General features: G+C 41.7%; 2 protein-coding genes and 1 long non-coding RNA gene across 7 annotated transcripts in view; 1 reads left to right on the top strand and 2 right to left on the bottom strand.

The window, feature by feature from the left end:
• Positions 1 to 12,553, bottom strand: part of Rgsl1 (regulator of G protein signaling like 1) — a 41,794-nt gene extending 29,241 nt beyond the window's left edge. For both annotated transcript variants that reach the window (XM_021722702.3, XM_040278201.2), the window contains exons 1-5: positions 11,351 to 12,553; positions 7,395 to 7,499; positions 6,254 to 6,415; positions 4,232 to 5,196; positions 276 to 338 (exon numbers count right to left, since the gene is read on the bottom strand). In XM_021722702.3, the coding sequence (XP_021578377.2) occupies positions 276 to 338; positions 4,232 to 5,196; positions 6,254 to 6,415; positions 7,395 to 7,494 (1,290 nt within the window). In that variant the 5' untranslated portion in view covers positions 7,495 to 7,499; positions 11,351 to 12,553. The remainder of the gene's footprint in view (positions 1 to 275; positions 339 to 4,231; positions 5,197 to 6,253; positions 6,416 to 7,394; positions 7,500 to 11,350) is intronic.
• LOC144367137 (uncharacterized) overlaps positions 1 to 17,291 on the top strand; it is a 55,468-nt gene that overhangs the window by 23,963 nt on the left and 14,214 nt on the right. For 3 of the 4 annotated variants that reach the window (XR_013426424.1, XR_013426422.1, XR_013426423.1), the window contains 3 exons: positions 2,644 to 3,057; positions 6,271 to 6,543; positions 7,303 to 7,518. This is a non-coding gene — a long non-coding RNA (uncharacterized LOC144367137). The remainder of the gene's footprint in view (positions 1 to 2,643; positions 3,058 to 6,270; positions 6,544 to 7,302; positions 7,519 to 17,291) is intronic. The other variant, XR_013426425.1, reaches the window with a different exon arrangement.
• The window catches only part of LOC106144700 (transmembrane epididymal protein 1), a 69,137-nt gene continuing 64,468 nt past the window's right edge, over positions 12,623 to 17,291 (bottom strand). The window contains exon 5 of the mRNA XM_078022446.1: positions 12,623 to 15,071. Coding sequence (XP_077878572.1) covers positions 15,029 to 15,071 — 43 coding nt within the window. The 3' untranslated portion in view covers positions 12,623 to 15,028. The remainder of the gene's footprint in view (positions 15,072 to 17,291) is intronic.

The following is a 17,291-nucleotide window of genomic DNA, read 5'->3' as shown; positions in this document are numbered from 1 at the left end:
CCCTCTTTTAATCAAACCCATTTTTCCATAGGGAAAATTTTCCAAATGAATGTGACTCTTTCAAAGTCAGCTTTGTTCTGAATCTTTTTCCTTGAGTGGCTTATCTTCAGAATATCAGGGACTAAGCCAATCTCCAGTTGCCTCCAGGAATAAATCCTATTTTCATTTACTTTAATAAACAAGCCTTCTAAAACCACCTTCTCCTGTTCCTTAACCAAATAAGCCTCCTCTTTCCTCAATCCCACAATTCCTCCTCAACCCAAAGTCCCTCCTACTGTAAAAACGAGAAACCAGTAGTCCTCTTCATTCAGGAACTCATTATAGCAGGGGCTGAGTATCTGAAATCCAAACACAACACAGGTATTAGGAGGTGATGCTCAGCTTGCTGCCTCTTTCTGTTTTGTGTCCTCATGGAGCAATTGTGCTGCATGCAGATTCCCCCAGTCTCCAAATTAGAGATCTGAAAGCACTGCACATCAGCTATGACCAGCCAACGGGCTTTCCTGTATTGCTCTGAACATAGCAGCTCTGATTTTAAGTCTCAAAGGATAGCAATAGATATACACTTAAAAAGTGATATAAGCATGTAGCAGATCTGAGTTCTTGGGGAACTAAAGTATATTCCTGAGCAAACACAGCTTACTTATTGAATCCTGGCAACATATAATGTAATATAATGCCACTGATTAATGAATAAGCTCTAAATGTATATTGAATATGAATGGTGAAAGAGATTGTGAAATGAATACTCTATTAATGATCCTTCCGTTTTACAAGATTTCTGAGTATAATAACTAATAACTAAATCATCAAATTGGTTTAAGAAGTTATACTTAGTAGAGAATTTTTCATTGAAAAGATAATCATATATCCAGCAAAATAACAGTAATGGATAATAAATATAATAAACACTATTTAAAACCTTATCATTGTTTCTTTTTTTTTTTTTTTGGTACTGGGGATTGAACTTAGGGGCACTTGACCACTGAACCACATCCCCAGCCCTATTTTTTTATTTTATTTAGAGATAAGGTTTCACTGAGTTGCTTAGTGCCTCGTTTTTTTGCTGACACTGGCTTTGAACTCATGATCCTCCTGTCTCAGCCTCCCGAGCTGCAGGGATTACAGGCATGTGCCACTGCGCCCAGCTTTATCATTGTTTTTGTTTTGATGTATTATAGTTTCTTTCATATTGAGCTTGTTCATCACTTGATAAACTTTCCTGGCCCCTCCTCAGAGCAGTGTGTGATGTGACAGACCAAGAAGCACTTTTTGTTTCAGGTGTCGTGGGCTCTCTGGTCTCTGTTGGAAGTACTCAGCTCTGCAGTTGTAGCACGTGACAACGTGTAAACAAATGGGCATAGTTGTGTTGCCATAAAACTTTATTTGTGGACGCTGAAATATGGTTGTTATATGATATCTGTCTGTCATGTTACATTTCTCTTTTGATATGTTTCAACCATTTAAAATATGTACAACCAATCTTGTAGTTTGCTGGCCATGCAAGTACAGATGGTAAACTGAACTTGGCTTCTGGGTTACAGTGTGCTAACCTTGTAATAGACTGAGCAGGAGTTTGGTCACTGGCCCAGCACCGTCAATACTTCACAGAGAGGCCTTTGGTCTTGGTCTACTGTCTGTGTATTGTGAAAAGGAGGATGTGAGAACCTCACAAGGCCCTGTCTTGGTCTAAGTTTCTATGGGTCTGAAAAGGGGCTGGAAAAGAATAAATATTTGTGTCCATACTACTTGCTGGACATTGTACACATAGTGTCTTTATTAAAGGGAGTCATATGACCCCTGATATACTGATGAGGAAATCAAGGATCAGAAGTGCACAGCAACCTTCTACCTAAGACCAAATTTCCAAAGTGGAAATGTTACAATTGAAACTCACCTCTGTCTGTCCCTTCTCATTAAGTCTTCGTGTTCTTTGTATCTTTAGTCTTGATTTTTTAAAAAGTTTTTAAAATCATGGTAAAATATACATAAAACAAAATTTGCCATATTAACTATTTGAAGTGTATGATTCAGTTACATTAATTATATGTACAATATATGTATAATCATTTCTTTTTCCAAAAATTTTTCATCACCCCTAACAGAAACTCTGTAACCTCTAAGAAGGTACTCCCCATTTTCCTCCTTGAATCTCTTAGTAACCTTTAAATCTTTCTGTTAGATTCCGTCTTTTTAAATTTTTTTTTAGTTGTAGATGGACACAATTCCTTTATTTTGTTTATTTTTTTATTTTTATGTGGTGCTGAGGATCAAACCCAGTGCCTCACACATGCTAGGCGAGTACTCTACCACTGAGCCACAACCCCAGCCCAGATGCTCTCTTTATCTAATTAAGAAACTTTTTGTTTAATTACTTGTCATCCTAATTGACTTCTCACATATCTCTGCCAGTGTCTAAGGAACACCTTACTCTGTTGCTGAGAATGAGAGTTGTTCTAACAAGGGGAGGGAGGAGTGGTGGACTTCTGGATAGATTTTTAAGGCTGAGACAACAGGATTCACCAATCTGTTAGACTTGGGTGTGAAAGGAGGAAATGGATCAAGGATGATATCAAGATTTTTAGTCTGAGAAACTGTGATAGTTCAACTTACCTATTTATCAATACCTTCAATATTTTGCAGGTAGGGGGCTTTACAATGAAAGTCTGCTAATCCAGGAAATATAGTCCTAATCTGATCCTCTGACCCTACTCCACAAAACACAGGGAGGCTTCTAGTGTTTCCTTAACCAAGAACTGGGCTTAGGAAAGCTACAGTTGTGGATCTACTGAACTGCTCTGGCCTGATACTACCTGGCTGTCCATCCCAGATAATCATGATGTGTTGGAAATCAAGAAGGACATAAACACTAAGAACATCTGAGTTCTGATCCTGATTCATCTACGAGCCAGTCATGTACTCATTAGGCTAATTTACTTACGTACTAATAGGCTAATTACTTAGCCTTTCTGAGTCTCAGCTTCCTCATCTGTAGAACAAAGACAACAATACAATGCTGCCTGCCCTTGGAGTTGCCAAGACTCGGAAGGAGACAAGGTACGTGCATGTGACTTATAAGGCAAAAGCATTATAAGCACTAAATAATCACATGTTTATATTTATTTTTGCTTCTTGCTACCCTTTATCCTGCTGTACCTTAGCAGATTAACCTGTATGGATACCAGCAGGCTCTCTTATCCTCTGATTGGGTTCACCTCATGAGGTGTCCTGGCAGGAAATGGGAAAGCAGAAGATTCCCTCTGGATCAGTGTGGATGCTACGTCCCTTAAGGGATCACTACCTTAAAGGAGACACTGCTGTGTCTCACTCCATACAGTTGTTCCCTCCTGATTCTAGTAACTGCTCCCTCTCCTCAGTTCTTCAGTTCTTCAGGAATAATAAAGGTGCCCCATCCTTAACAACTTTGTGGAAGGTATTGTGCTGTCTCTGTGGTCTCCCCACCCCATCCACTGCTCTGTAAGCAGACCCTTTTATTTGGCTCTCATCTGTTATCCAACTTGACTTTTCCAATTTGTTTTTTGCCAGGCATCTGATGACACAATAATCATGGGCCTCACTTTTTTTATTCAGGATATTCCTTTGCTTTTTTTTTTTTTTTTTTTTTGGTACTGGGGATTGAACTCAGGGGCACTCAACCACATCTGCAGCCCTATTTTGTATTTTATTTAGAGATAGGGTCTCACTGAATTGCTTAGTGCCTCGATTTTGCTGAGGCTGGCTTTGCATTTGCAGTCCTCCTGTCTCAGACTCCTGGGCTTCTTGGATTACAGGTGTGTGCCACCACACCTGGCTATTCCTTTGCTTTTATGTAATGTTTTGGTAATAAGTCATTCCTCCCAATTGGTTATCTCCTTGGTAGCTAGTTTAGGAAAGGAGGATCCCACTTTTCAATATATAACGTGCATAAGAGAGTTAGTAAAACTTATCTTTAAAATATCCTGATTTTCATGGTTTTGGAAGACTGAAAATAAGGAAGTGAAGGTGGATACTGACCACTCCCCCTCCCCGTTGCATTCTACTTGAGAGTTTTTTTCTGGTTCATGGAAACTTGCAAAACTTGTGCCTTAAGAGGTTAAGCAGCTTTTCAATATATGCAGATTTATGTGGGTAGATATAATTAACTTAGCAAGTACAGATGACCAGGTAGGGAGTTTGGTCAGTCTTGATGTGATCTGCAGAAATTAACTCATTTCTTTGAGACAAGGCTTACCTTGCAAATTTCCCTCTGGGCTTTGGGAATCCAGGGGGTCACATCCCCGGAAGACAGCAGCTTTTTCAGGCCTTGAATGGTCTGAGATTTGAGTGGTAAGCATGGACCAAGCTGCTCATTCAAGTAGAGCTCACAGATCCTGTGACCCAGCATGTGACGAAAGATGGCATTTCCATTATTCCTGTTATTCATCAGAACACGCAGGAAATGGTGTAGGTCCTGCCACAGGTCCAGGAGTCGTCTCTCCACTTTCAATTTCATCTTCTTTAGGTAGTGCCGGAAGGGACTCCCTGCATGGATGTCAGCACACAGTGCCCAATATGTGTACCCCAGGGGGAGGCTTTTCCTCATGGCCTTGTGGATTGTCATCTGTGAAGAATAATTAATGATAGGGGTGGAAGTCCTCATTTGGGTGGAAAACCTTGTCTCAAAGAGGCCCTCCATGAGGAGGTGGCCCTTGGATTTCTTCGTAGTGAACTTCTTAGCACAGGGATCATCATTTTCTAAGGAACTGATTATTGACTCCTTTGAAGAAGCCACTATTGTCAGGGAAGACATCTGTGACACCATCTTCTGAGAACTCATCTCCTGTGTAGGCATAGTCCTGCTATCCACCTTGGGACTGGATTCCAGAAAGCGAGGGTCCGTTTCTGCCATGTGCCACATCCTCCTCCTGGCCTTCTTGCTTGAGTAATGTTTTTCGCAATGGAAACTCTTCCTGATGCTCATGTTCAGAGGGAGTTCTCCCGCGTGGGTGTAGCAAACGCTGTACAGGCGAGTCTCATACTCCTGCATCAGGCCCTGGCAGGCCTCCTCACTGGCCATTGCCACCTTGGCGTGGGTGTAGAAGTTGGGGAGCCAGTAGCTCTGGACTTTGAACAGAGCCACTTTCTGCATGTGGCTCAGGGTCTCCCTTCTGGTGGTTGACTGGTTGGGATGCCAGATGGAGAGGTTCAGGAGGGAGTCTGGAAAGAACATAGAGAGAAGAAGGTGAAAGTGGTGTGGTGGTGATGAGGGAGGTCTTTGTATTTAGCCTCACAGAATTCTGAAAGCTGGATAGGGAAGACATACAGTGGACCCATTTTTAGGTTTTTCTCAGTACACAGTGACCTTTTTCTCTGATTATCTTTCTTCTTTCCCATAGAAATGAGGCATATTATGAGATTTCTTCAATAATGTTTAGACTACTGAATGTTACTGTAAAGAAAAGCAAAAAGAATAAGAAACGATCATTAAGAACAATGATACACATATCTGAACGTCATTCTTCAGGATCCGAGATGGCCAATGGAAAGGGTTTGGATTGTATAATTGGAAAGAATCAAATCTTTCAAATAATAGCCCTCACTAACCTGGACATTTTAATGTTATCAACTTTTCAATTATCTAGATGAATAGAAAAAAGTATGGCGAATCCCAAGCAGCAGATCTTCTAGAACACATTGATATTTCGATTTGAAATGCTTTCTTATTTAGCCAACAAATAAACATGGATGGATCTGATGTTCTAAAGAGAAGGTTGACGAACTTTTTATGTAGAGGGCCAGATAGTAAATATCTTGGGCTTTGGGAACCACATACAGTTTTGGTTGCATAATCGTCTTCTTCTTTTTCAAAACCCTTTGAAAATTAAATACATTCTTTGCCTATGGGCACATACACTGCTCTTTGGCCCATGGGCTATAATTTGTTCTAGAGAATCCAAGGGAGAGCTGTGCAGGCTCAGAAGATATAGGGACTTTTCAATTACCCTGTTCCAATCCATCTTCACTCCTTCCACCCACCCTGCACTGGTGGGTAATATCTCAGGAAGAGGCAAGCACCAGACTACCCATGGACGGCTGGTCTCTTTCAGTCTTTCCCCAGTTAAGGGTTGGGGTTCCCACCGCCATTCCTGATACCAAAGCAGATAGAGAGGGTGGCAGTCTGAAAAGCAAAAGACTAGGGGCTTCTAGACACTGGATTGGCTTTTTGTTTCCATCCTCTAAGAATTTCACTTCAAATATGCATTATAATTCTTACTGATGTTCACGTTGCAGAGCTTGACTACCCTGGACCCCGACTGCAGATGGTTGGCCTTCAGCATGAGAAGGAGGGACAGGTAGTGGTCTCTCATTTTCAGGTCCATCTCATCTATGCTCAGGATCTTCTCAGCAAGGATCCAGAAATCCACCAACTCTTCACCTACAGATCAGACAGGATGGGCTTGGAGCTGCCTAATCTTGACCCTTTGGTAGTTGCTTCTGGGTGAAGCCACTTGTACCCCCGCCCCCCATCAGCCTGTTCGGCTGCATCATTAGAAATTCCTCAGGGTAAGACATCATCTCCAGAAAAGTCCTAGTGTGGGGGAGGATGGGAGCATGGGGAGAAGGGACTTAATGGGTAGTGGTCCTTGGTGACTTCTTGTTGTTATTGCTCTTACTAGAAAAACTATCACTTCAGGGAAAACTACAAGACTCTGAGTATGAATCATGAGATAGTTTTGCCCCAAAAAAATGAAGATCAGAGGAAAAAGAGCATTTCCTAGATCCTGGACACCGTGAACAGCCTGCAGAAAGACGCTGGGGTCAAAAGTCACCAAAGACCCACATTCCCTATTTTACAACTTTGCAAGAGCCAAACTGATTGGCAAACGGAAAGATATAGCCTGTCCTACTTCTTCTTTACCTGGAGACCCAGGGTTTCACCCTGAAATCTAGGACCTGTTCCTAGTTTAACTTAGCCCTGATGAACTGGAGTGTCTGCCAGCACAGACATTTCCAGCTTCCCAGCTCCCAGAAATCACCAGACACCCCAGAAGAGAAAGCAGAGATTTCCCACAGGTTCACCTTTTGTTCCCCATTTCCCCACCCCAGTCGCAGTTTTATAAAGCTCCGCAGGGCTCTTGTTCATCTTTAAATCCCAATCTACTAGCCCACAGGCTGCCACAAACAATGCCCAATAAATAAATGTTAAGAGAATGAATGAATGAACGCAAGGGACCCTGACTGCTTTTACCTCTACTATGGATCCCAATTGTACTGGATTTTTACCCGAACTGTATTATTAAACACTTCTTATATTTACCATAGACACTCATAGCTGTCAATGGGAGATCCAGGACAACCAGAGAACTATTAAGAATGGTCCAAGACAACTTGAAGGGACAAATTCAAGAACCCACCTGCGCTGCCCTTGAGGTAGGAGCAGAAGCGCCACATCCCTCTGACTCCGCCAATGCATTTCTCCAGTAGCCACTGGTCTGCCGTCTTCCATCTCATCATCTTGGCTGCCGGAAAAAGTCCATGGTAAGAGGGAGAATGAGCTCTTCCCCTGCCTCTCTCTCAGTCTTGCACACAGCAGACACCCATTTGCTCAGTGTGAGTAAAGAAAAATGGTGGCCAGTTAGGGAGTGGGGTCCTGACAATGGAGTGCTTTTGAAGTTAGGCACCATGCCATCGGTCAAGTGACATGTGGTTTCCACAGACAAGCACATAGTCCACCCTCCACCCAAGGCACCTCCCCGTACAGTCTCCACCTGACCATGATATCTTGCCCTCAGGGCATATTTTCATCCACCTTTACAAATGTCTATATATAATGAAAGGGTGGTTGAGTAGAGAGGGGGATTTGTTATGTTTTCCTCCATGGATGCTCCTGGACCTTAACTTTGTCATGGTAGCACATCGTTAATTTCCTTTGGTTAGTGAGTCAAAATTTACCAATGTAACCCCAGATGGAAATTTTGTTCATTCATTCCTTCCACAAATATTCATTACATGCCTACTAAGTGCCAGATACCATTCTAGGTGATTTAGATACAATAGCACAGAACAAAAATCCCAGGAGCTTATATTCTTGTGAAAGAGACAATAAGCAATAAGCATGATGAGTAAATGCTTTCTCTACTAAGATTAAAGGTTACAAGCACCATAGGAAAAAAGGAAGAGCAGAGCGAGGTAGAGGAGATTGGGAGTTCTGGGGGCACAGTCGGGATGATGGGAACGAGGTAGTATCACATAGGATCTATGGTCAGAGTAGCTTTTATTGAGGGGATAGGATTTGCATGGGCACATGAGGAGGTGAGAGGGAGCCATGTGGACATCTGGAGGAGCATCCAGGTAGAGGGAACAGCCAGTGGAAAGGCTTGAAGTGGTAAGTGTCCTGCATGTTGGATAAACTGCAAGGAGGTCAAGGTGGCTGGAACGGAGTGAATGGGGGTGGTGAGAATAGGAGGAGATGTGGTCAGAGAGGAAACGGAGCCAGGCCTCTCACACCAGGAAGGTCACTGAGACAGGAGCCACTGGTGGTATGTGTGGGGGAAAGTGCAGGCAGAGTGGAGGAGAAACATAATTTGAAGTACATTCCCTCCTCCCAATTTTTTATTATAGTAAAATACATCTAACATAAAATTTACCATTTTTCACTCTTTTTAAATATATGGTTCAGTGTTATTAAGTGGATTCATAAAGTTGTGCAACCATCACCACCTCCCATCTCCAAAACACTCTTCTTCTTGTAAAACTGAAACTCTGCATCCATTAAACAGTAACTCCTCATTTCCTCCTCCTCCCAGCACCTGACAATCATCCTCCTTCTTCCTGTGTCTGATTTTGACTATTGTACGTTCTTCATGTAATGGAATCAAACAGTATTTGTCTTTTTTCTCAGCACAATGTCCTCAAATTTCATCCACATTGTAGCATATGTCAGAATTTTCTTTTTAAGACAGCACAATATTCCATTGTATGTATATAACATTTTTGCTTATCTATCTGTTGATGGACACATAGTTGTTTCCACATTTTTTTGCTATGTAGAGAATGCTGCTATGAACATGGGTTTACAAATATCTCTGAGTTGGGCATAGTGGTGCATGCCTATAATCTCAGAGGCTCAGGAGACTGAGGCAGAAGGAGGATCCCTGGTTCAAAGCCAGCCTCAGCAATTTAATGAGGCCCTAAGCAACTTAGTATGACCCTGTCTCAAAATAAAAAAAAATAGAAAGGGCTGGGGATGTGGCTCAGTGGTTAAGTGCCCCTGGGTTAATTCACTGGTACCCCACAAAAAAATCTTTGAAACCCTACTTTTAATTCTTTTGAGTTTATACCCAGGAGTTAAATTGCTCAATCATTTGGTTCACTTTTGAAGAACAGTTTTGCCAGACATAGAATTACTGACTACTTGGATTTTTCTTTTGGAAATTTAATATACAAGCCCACTTGCCTTTGGGGCTCCAAAGTTTCTGGATTGTAAATCCACTAATAATCATATTAAATCCCCTTATAAATGACAAGTTATTCCTTCCTTGCTGCCTTTAAGATTCTTTGTTTTTGCCTTTCAGAATTTTATTATTATGTGTCTTGGTGTGAGTATCTTTGAGTTCATCTTTCTAAAAGTTAACTGAGCTTCTTGATGTTTATATTCATGTTTTTCATCACGTTGGGAAGTTTTCAGCCATTATTCTTTAAATATTATCTCTTCCTTCTTTTCTTGTCTAGAACACCTTAAATGCATATTTGGTGTGCTAGATTGTGTCCCACAGGTCCCTGGGAGACTGTTCACTTTCTTTAGTATCTTTTCTTTTGTTCCTCTGATTTAATAATTTCCTCTGACCTATCTTCAGGTTTACTGATTCTTTCTTAAATCTGTTCTAGTCCATTCTATTCACTGATTCCCTCTACTGAATTTTTCATTTCTGTTTTTCTCTTTGGTTTCTTTTTGGCTTTTCTATCTTTTCATTGAAATTTCTGTTTTGTTTACATGTCATTTTCTGAACTTTTCCTATATTGTTCTTTAGTTCTTGGAGTAGCTTAAAGGCAATTGTTTTAAAGTCTTTGTCTAGTATATCTCTCATCAGATCTTTTTACAGAACAGTTTCTTTTGTCTTATTTTTCCATTAAATGGACCATACTTTCCTGTTTCATTGTATGCCTTGTGACTTTTTGTTAAAATTTTGACATTTGAATCTAATAATGTGCAACTCTGGAAATCAGAATCTGCCCCCACCTTGCCCAGAGTTTTCTGGATTTGTTATTTATTTTATTCATTTGAGGGAAAAAAATTAATTGCTGCAAGATATTTCTGTGTCAAGATAAGTTTGAGGTATAAACTTAGGTCTTTGCCTGTCTTTTTTGAACTAGTGCCTTTCCCTAGGTATCATTGATTACTTTCTAATTAGTTCCTTTTAAATGTTCTAGTTCTTAATCTCTGACTCCAAAAAGGGGGAAAAATGAAAAATAAAAGAGGGACTAGACCCTCCAAGGCTGAAATTACATCAGTAGATGGCAAAGGGCTTATAGCAATGGGGAGGTAAAACAGAAATGGCTGCCGGTGTCTGTGGACCTCTGTGATCAGAAGAAGCAAATAGCACACAGATCCTGTCTATCTGGGGTCTTCTCTGATTTTGCGACCCTCACAACCTGTGTCCAAGCCTCTCTGTGGGCTGAGACTGTGACAGCTGTCAGCCATGGAGCTGGTGCTTGGAGATAGGCAGCTGCTACCATGCTAAGAGCTGTACAATTTACTGTTTGAGCCTTTCTCTGAAAGTTGTGAGCCTCAACGAACTCCAGAATAGGAACATCATATAGATTCTGTCAGTGTAATTCTTACCCAGGTATGGGAGGAGATTACCAGTGCTTCCTAATTAGCCATCATCCTACAATCCTCTCACTCTCTTCCCCAAAAGTATGCTTTAAAAGGCTTTCTCTGGTTGCTGTGAGCAGGAGAGTAAAGTTAAGGAGATTGAGATGATTCCAGTATCAGTTAAGAAATAATGATGGTGATTTAGAACAAATCATAATAATGAAGGTGGTAAGATGTGTTTGATTCTGTACATATGTTAGGCAATTTTTTCATAATTTATGACCATTGTGTAGTTTCTGGCTACAGTGAGATAAATAGACTATCCCACATGACTCCTGATTATTGCTCCAGGTACCAATTTTTCAGCCCAAGATTTCACCTATTGCTACACATAGGTTGGACCACTCACATATTTACAAAATGTATAAAATGCAGCTGGTATTTTTATCCTACTGGCAGGCATAGGATCATTATATAATATGGCTTCCCATATTTCTACACAACACACACACACACACACACACACACACACACACACACACATATTCTGTTTACCTCCTTCTTCAGACTTAATGAAACTGATTAATTCCTGACAGAGAATGTAATTGAAACACAAGTTTGTTTTGCAGAAGAAAGGTAACCGATATTTTTCCAACCAGGTCAATAGTCCTTTGTATTTGGCAATCTAGAGAAAAATCAAAATAACAACAGAAAGATAAATGAAATTTAACAGTTAAGAAATGCTGCTTAGCAAGTGGTGATAAATAACCTCACACTTGGCAATATCTGACTAGAAGTAGAGGTGTGTTGATTAAAAATCCTAAGTTCAGTGGAAACACAAGATGAAGCTCCTAAAGAAATGTATGGACCCGTATGGATTAACAAGTTTGGTCTTTCTTCAAAAATTCTTCCATATTTCTGGGTGAATTTCTTCCAGAAAAGATCTAAATCTTGGTTTACAGAAAAGGTCTCAGTTTATGGTGTCAGGTCATAAACTCTATTTAACTACTCTATTTAACTTGTTTTGTAAACACACGTTAATTCTTACAAGCCTCCACCCTTATCAATTGTACAACATGTACAAAAACACATGCAGACCATTTAGAGTACAGAAGGGATCCCTGAAGGATCCGCTGGAAGAGGGAGGACAGATTTTAACAATTTAAGCTTCATAGTTATTTTAGGGAAACCAAATGTAAGAATTGGAGTAGGGTATCTTCTCTTAGTAACTCAGAGAAAAACAAGGCTTATTATGAGCAGGGCTTAGAGTGACTTTTCTGATCCACAAACCACTGGTAACGCACATGGAAGCCACTGGCTGATCTAAGTCTTGGGAAGAAGAGAGGGAAAACAAGGAGAAGAGAAAGACAATCTAGAAGGAAAAGGAAAAGAAATACATGAAGAGAAAAAAGATGAAGAGGAAAAACTTGCCTCTGGAAGAGAACTGCAGATTGGCACCTTACCTTGATCTGTATCTGATAATGTGTATCTGATCCTACCTGTGTGGACTAGAGATGGTCACATCGTATCCCACCCAAAGCAGCCATTGTCAATCAATTCCTGGGCTCTTTTTGCTTAAATGTGGCTCAAGGTTTTTCTCAGCATAGTATTCCAAACGTCTACTATCCCCAATCACAGTAGACATGAGAGATGAATTCCAATTGCTAATAATGGACTAGAATATAAAGGAAAGAATTCACCAGAAATTGCTTGCCCGAGGTGAGAGTGTAAAAGGTTTACCTGGCTTGATGCTGTTTTTTCTACTCACCTGCTTTCTGGTTTCTTACACTCGTTCTCTAATCTCCTTCTTCCCTTCTCTCTCCCAATCCATGCTTCAAATACAACTCTCTCTCTTCCTCGGCCCCAAACCCTCTGCCATCCTAGGCTCCTACTCACCAAGTCGCGAGGTATTTCTGGCCACAAGTTCCACTGTGATTTTTCAACAAGATAAAATGGGGTCTGACCAAAGACCTGTAAAAGAAAGCTAGGAAACAGCCAAAGAGCAAGAGCTTCTCTTCATATTCATGACATGCTCCTGCGGCCACAGAGGAAGAGAGGCTCTGCTGTCTTCCCATTTGAAGACACATTAATTCTTAAATTTGCAACACGGGATCAACTTACCCTGCACAAAAGACTTTGAATAGAGAGAATTGCAATATTCATTCATCTTTTGACTGCATCCTGCTTGGGCCTGGGGGCTATTGCTTATGTGCAAAGCCAAAAGCCCTTGATATGAGAACATGTTACGCTGTGGGTTGCATCATCCCCTTCCCTCATGAACTTAGAGAGCTCAAGCCAAGTTCTAAAACCTTTTCCTAATGAGAAGTAGCTTTGGATTTACCTAAACTCTTGAACTGGAGAGAGTAGAGAGGACTGAAGATATGAGGAGGACTAGGGGTAAAGATTACATGCTGAGGCTGTGAGAGCATCAATTCTAAGCTACTATTCTCTGTTGTCGAGCATGGGGGAAGGATTATCATCCAGGAACTGATGGGAAAAGGCTTCTATGCTTGTATCACAGGGAAACCATGGGAATTAAATGGTAGACATGTTGACAGGAGTGTTTGACACGAAACACGACTGTCTCTCCGTACACCACAGCTGCCCACATGGCCAGGACTTCATCTTACACCCTTGGCTGGAATGCCACCTTCCCACATCACTCTGTTTCTAGAAACTTGTCTTCATAAATTGGGTGATTAATGTGTCTTAAGATTACTTAGGTCCCAGCAGCTCAAGAGCCTGAGTCAGGAGGATGGCAAGTTCAAGGCCGGCCACAGAAACTTAGGCCCTAAGCAATTTAGTGAGACTCTGTCTCAAAATAAATAAATAAATAAAAAGGGCTAGGATGTGGCTCAGTGATTAAGTGCCCCTGGGTTCAATCGCCGGTACAAAAAAAAAAAAAAAAATTGACTCAGGAAAGCTTTCATTAAGACAGTGGCAAAGGCATTAGCGTGTGTGAGGATCACATGGAGATCCCTCTTCCTCCTCCCTCCTTTTCAAATCCTGTTGGCCGCTGCCACCTTACTTTCTCTCCTCTGTCTGTGAGGCCTTTTCTTGCTACTCAACCCCCTAGTCTTTCCCCTCACTTCTTTATCCATCCCTCCTGCTCCACCTTCTGCCCCCAGTCAGTTCTCAGATATCCACTCCTAAGATTTGGCTTGGTCAGCTTCTCCTGACTCTTCAGGAAGAATGGCCTCCCTGCTCCATGCACTCTCCAGCTGCCTCCTAAAAGTCTCCATTACATCACTCATATCTTAAATACTAGTCTCTCACTTTAGACTGGGAGCTCCTTGAGGACAGGGATGGCGCATTAATATGTACATCCCCAAAACTAATCCCAGTGGCTGGTACAGAGTAACCACTCAGCAACTGAGATAATACAGTGGTTTCTCCACTTGTCTGAAATTTCACCTTTTAACAGATGACATCCAGTGGGAAAGGGCGTTCACTAAGATGAACAACAATTTATAAGATGCCAGCATTAAAATGTCATCAAAAATTTAATCCAAAAAAGATGTAGGATGAGCCCAGGGTTTGGGTTTGAGTTGGATTTTGACGTTTGTCTAAGTTACATAGCCCGAGGACATACAGTTTGGTTTTAGTCCACAACTTAAAGGCTGCATGCTAAACACCTGGTAAGGGGAGTAGAACAGAATGAATAATCCTTAGTCCTTGTCCTGAGGGAATTCACAATCTCACACTCCAGGGGGACACAGACCTGTGTACACAGGCAACACAAGACAGCTGCAAGTTGCCAAGGGGAACAGAGGCAGGAGAAGTTCCCCCAGGAGGTCCCAGTGTGAGGGCCTAGGAATTCCCTAAGAAGAACAGAATTTAAGCTGAGATTGGAAGAGAGGTTTGGAGGTGGGGGATGGTGGGTGCACTCAGCCAGTGTAAAATGGCGGTCACTAGAGCACTGGGGATCAGCAGCTGATGTGAGGGTAGGTGACTCTGGACAGTTAAGAGGCAGTTAAGGAGGCTGAGCCTTGAAAACTTGGGTGTATTCATATTAGGGAGCTCCCGGAGATTGCAGAGGGGATTCTGGTTCATATTTATTGGCTCAAGTTGGAAAAGTTTGCATTTGATAAGGAACTTAGTAAACAACAAAATAACAAAAGGGCACTGAGCTCAGTGAGGTTTATTATTCAGCTGTCAATAAAACATTTGAACTTAAGTCTGACAATGCTTACCGGGAGAGAAAGAAACGTATTGAAAAAATCGGCAAAGATTTCATCCTCCAGCAGAATTATAAGATTTGTAGAACAGAGTATCTCTGTTTGTGGAGAGAGAAAACAAAACAAAACAAAACCCATGACCAGGACTGCATTCATGTTGGGAAAACAAGATAATTTCCCATGGCTGAATCTCAGCCCGATGACCTCCATTAGGGTCATCCACTCGGCTTCCCCTTCTCCAGGACTCTCCCATGTCACCTGCTTATATACTCCCAGCTGAGGGAGCGCACAGCCTCACAGGGCTGCCCATTCCATTTGTGAAGAGAGAAAACATTAGGAAGATTTTTCTTACAGTGAACTGCCTTCTATTTTGGGAAATTCTACAATTCATCCCAGTCCTCTTACATAAGACAGCGCTTCCAATATTTATAAAGACATCACAGCCTCGGGCTTACTTCCAGCCTCTCTGCCTGGTCACTAAGTTCTTCAGCCTGTTCCTCCTCATGTGGCCTCCTTTCATCAGGCTCCTCTCTCACGGGTGGGAATGGCACCCACAACCCAAGCCCTGCAGTTGCTTCCCAGGGCAAAGGAGAAGTGAACTATTGCCCATGTGGCATGTTGCATTCATGGGGCCTGAAACGCAGCCAGCTTGGGAGCTCTCACACTGCACCACTAGCTCCACCACACTTTATTTAATAGAATCACTGCCAGAAACCAGGGGCAGGAATTTACTCGTGTTGCAGTCAAATTTCAGCTGGTTAGTTTGGGCCCAGCATTACAAGCTGGTAAGAGCTTTCCTGAATCTTGGTTTGGTGGTGCCATGTATTTATTAAATTCTCAGGTTTGATTATTATTTTGTCTAAGTTAGTCAGAGGATATATTGAATGTCAAGAAAAACTAAACATGGAGACCCTCAGTGGACTAGGGACCTAAGTGTATTCCAATTCATTGTTCTACACTCTTTAGAGCCCAATGTTCAACTAGTGAGTAATAAGATAATTGGCAACTAATGGGCCATATCCATCATACCCAAAGTTCATGATAAAAGACTATAAAACCAACAATCGAAATCTGGTACAGTGGACTATCAGTCTAGTTAAGGGTTTGGTGAGGTGGGTGCCACCCTCCACCGTCACTACAGTGCAGTTTTGATAACATGAGAAGACCATTTACCTCCATCACCTTTCCTGATAACACCAAGTGATCAAGGCCTTTCAATAATAGAAATGGAAACCCAGACAATCAAACGCTACTATGAGCAGGGAGCTGAGGCCACTCTTGCTTTCTGTTCTACAGATAATCTCCCCCCCCCCCCCCCCCCGCCTTTAGTGCTGTCCACATGTTTGCCTTTCCCATTTCTTCATTCTGTGTTTCCATTTTCTTCTGTATTTCACATGAACTTTCTTGGGTCTCCCTCACCAGCTCTCTGCTCTTCTTTTTATGAGCATTCTCTGGCTGATTTATCCTATGACACATAAATTATTCCAAAATTTGAGTTCTTGGCCCAGACTTCTCTCTTTGGCTCTAGTTGTAAATATCCAATGAGCTGTGGAACTTCTCTACCTACATATCCATAGCAACTCCAAAATGTTCAAAGTGTCCAGGTTCCCAACATGCCCCCTTTCCTATATTCCCAGTCTCAGTTACTGTAATCATCACTTATTCAGTTATCTACATCCAGAAAACCGAGATTCATCTTTTCTCCTCTCTCCTTCTCTCTTGCTCCATCTCTCTTTTCTTTACCCCACCACCTTCAATGGTGGTCTGTTCCATGGTTTCTCCCCTGAATTTACTTCTGGAATCTGGTTCCATAGGGTCATTCTCTTATTTCAGATGTTTATCATCTCTCTCTCAGACTACTGCATCAGTCTTCTATGGTTTCCCTAGTTCCAGTCTCTTCCTTCCTCACTCATGCACTGCCACCATATTATGTTGATGTTACTATTTTTAAAACTCTTCAAAGTCCCCTCAATGTCCTAAGGTAAAGTCTAAGTGTCGGAGCTTCACCCTGTCTGACTTTTGCTTCCTAGGCTCATCTCCCACCACTGCACACCATGCCACCTCCCTTTTCCAAGCCAAAACCAAGGCACTGTTATTTCCTGAATATGGTAGATACTCAAATTTCAAACTCCATGTCTTTATTCTCACCTTCCCATTGCCTAAAATGTCCTTTCAACTCTAGTCAGCTTCACAAATGACTAGATACCCATCAAGAACTGATTTACATATTATCTTGGTGACCAAGAATGGTAGACTCTACCACAGTGGTGGAACACAATGACAATCGACAAGCCATGTTGTTTTGTCCATTGATGTAT

The sequence above is a fragment of the Ictidomys tridecemlineatus genome, chromosome 10 (assembly GCF_052094955.1).
Source record: "Ictidomys tridecemlineatus isolate mIctTri1 chromosome 10, mIctTri1.hap1, whole genome shotgun sequence".
Classification (NCBI taxonomy): Eukaryota; Metazoa; Chordata; class Mammalia; order Rodentia; family Sciuridae; genus Ictidomys; species Ictidomys tridecemlineatus.
This window is presented reverse-complemented; position numbering and strand designations above follow the sequence as displayed.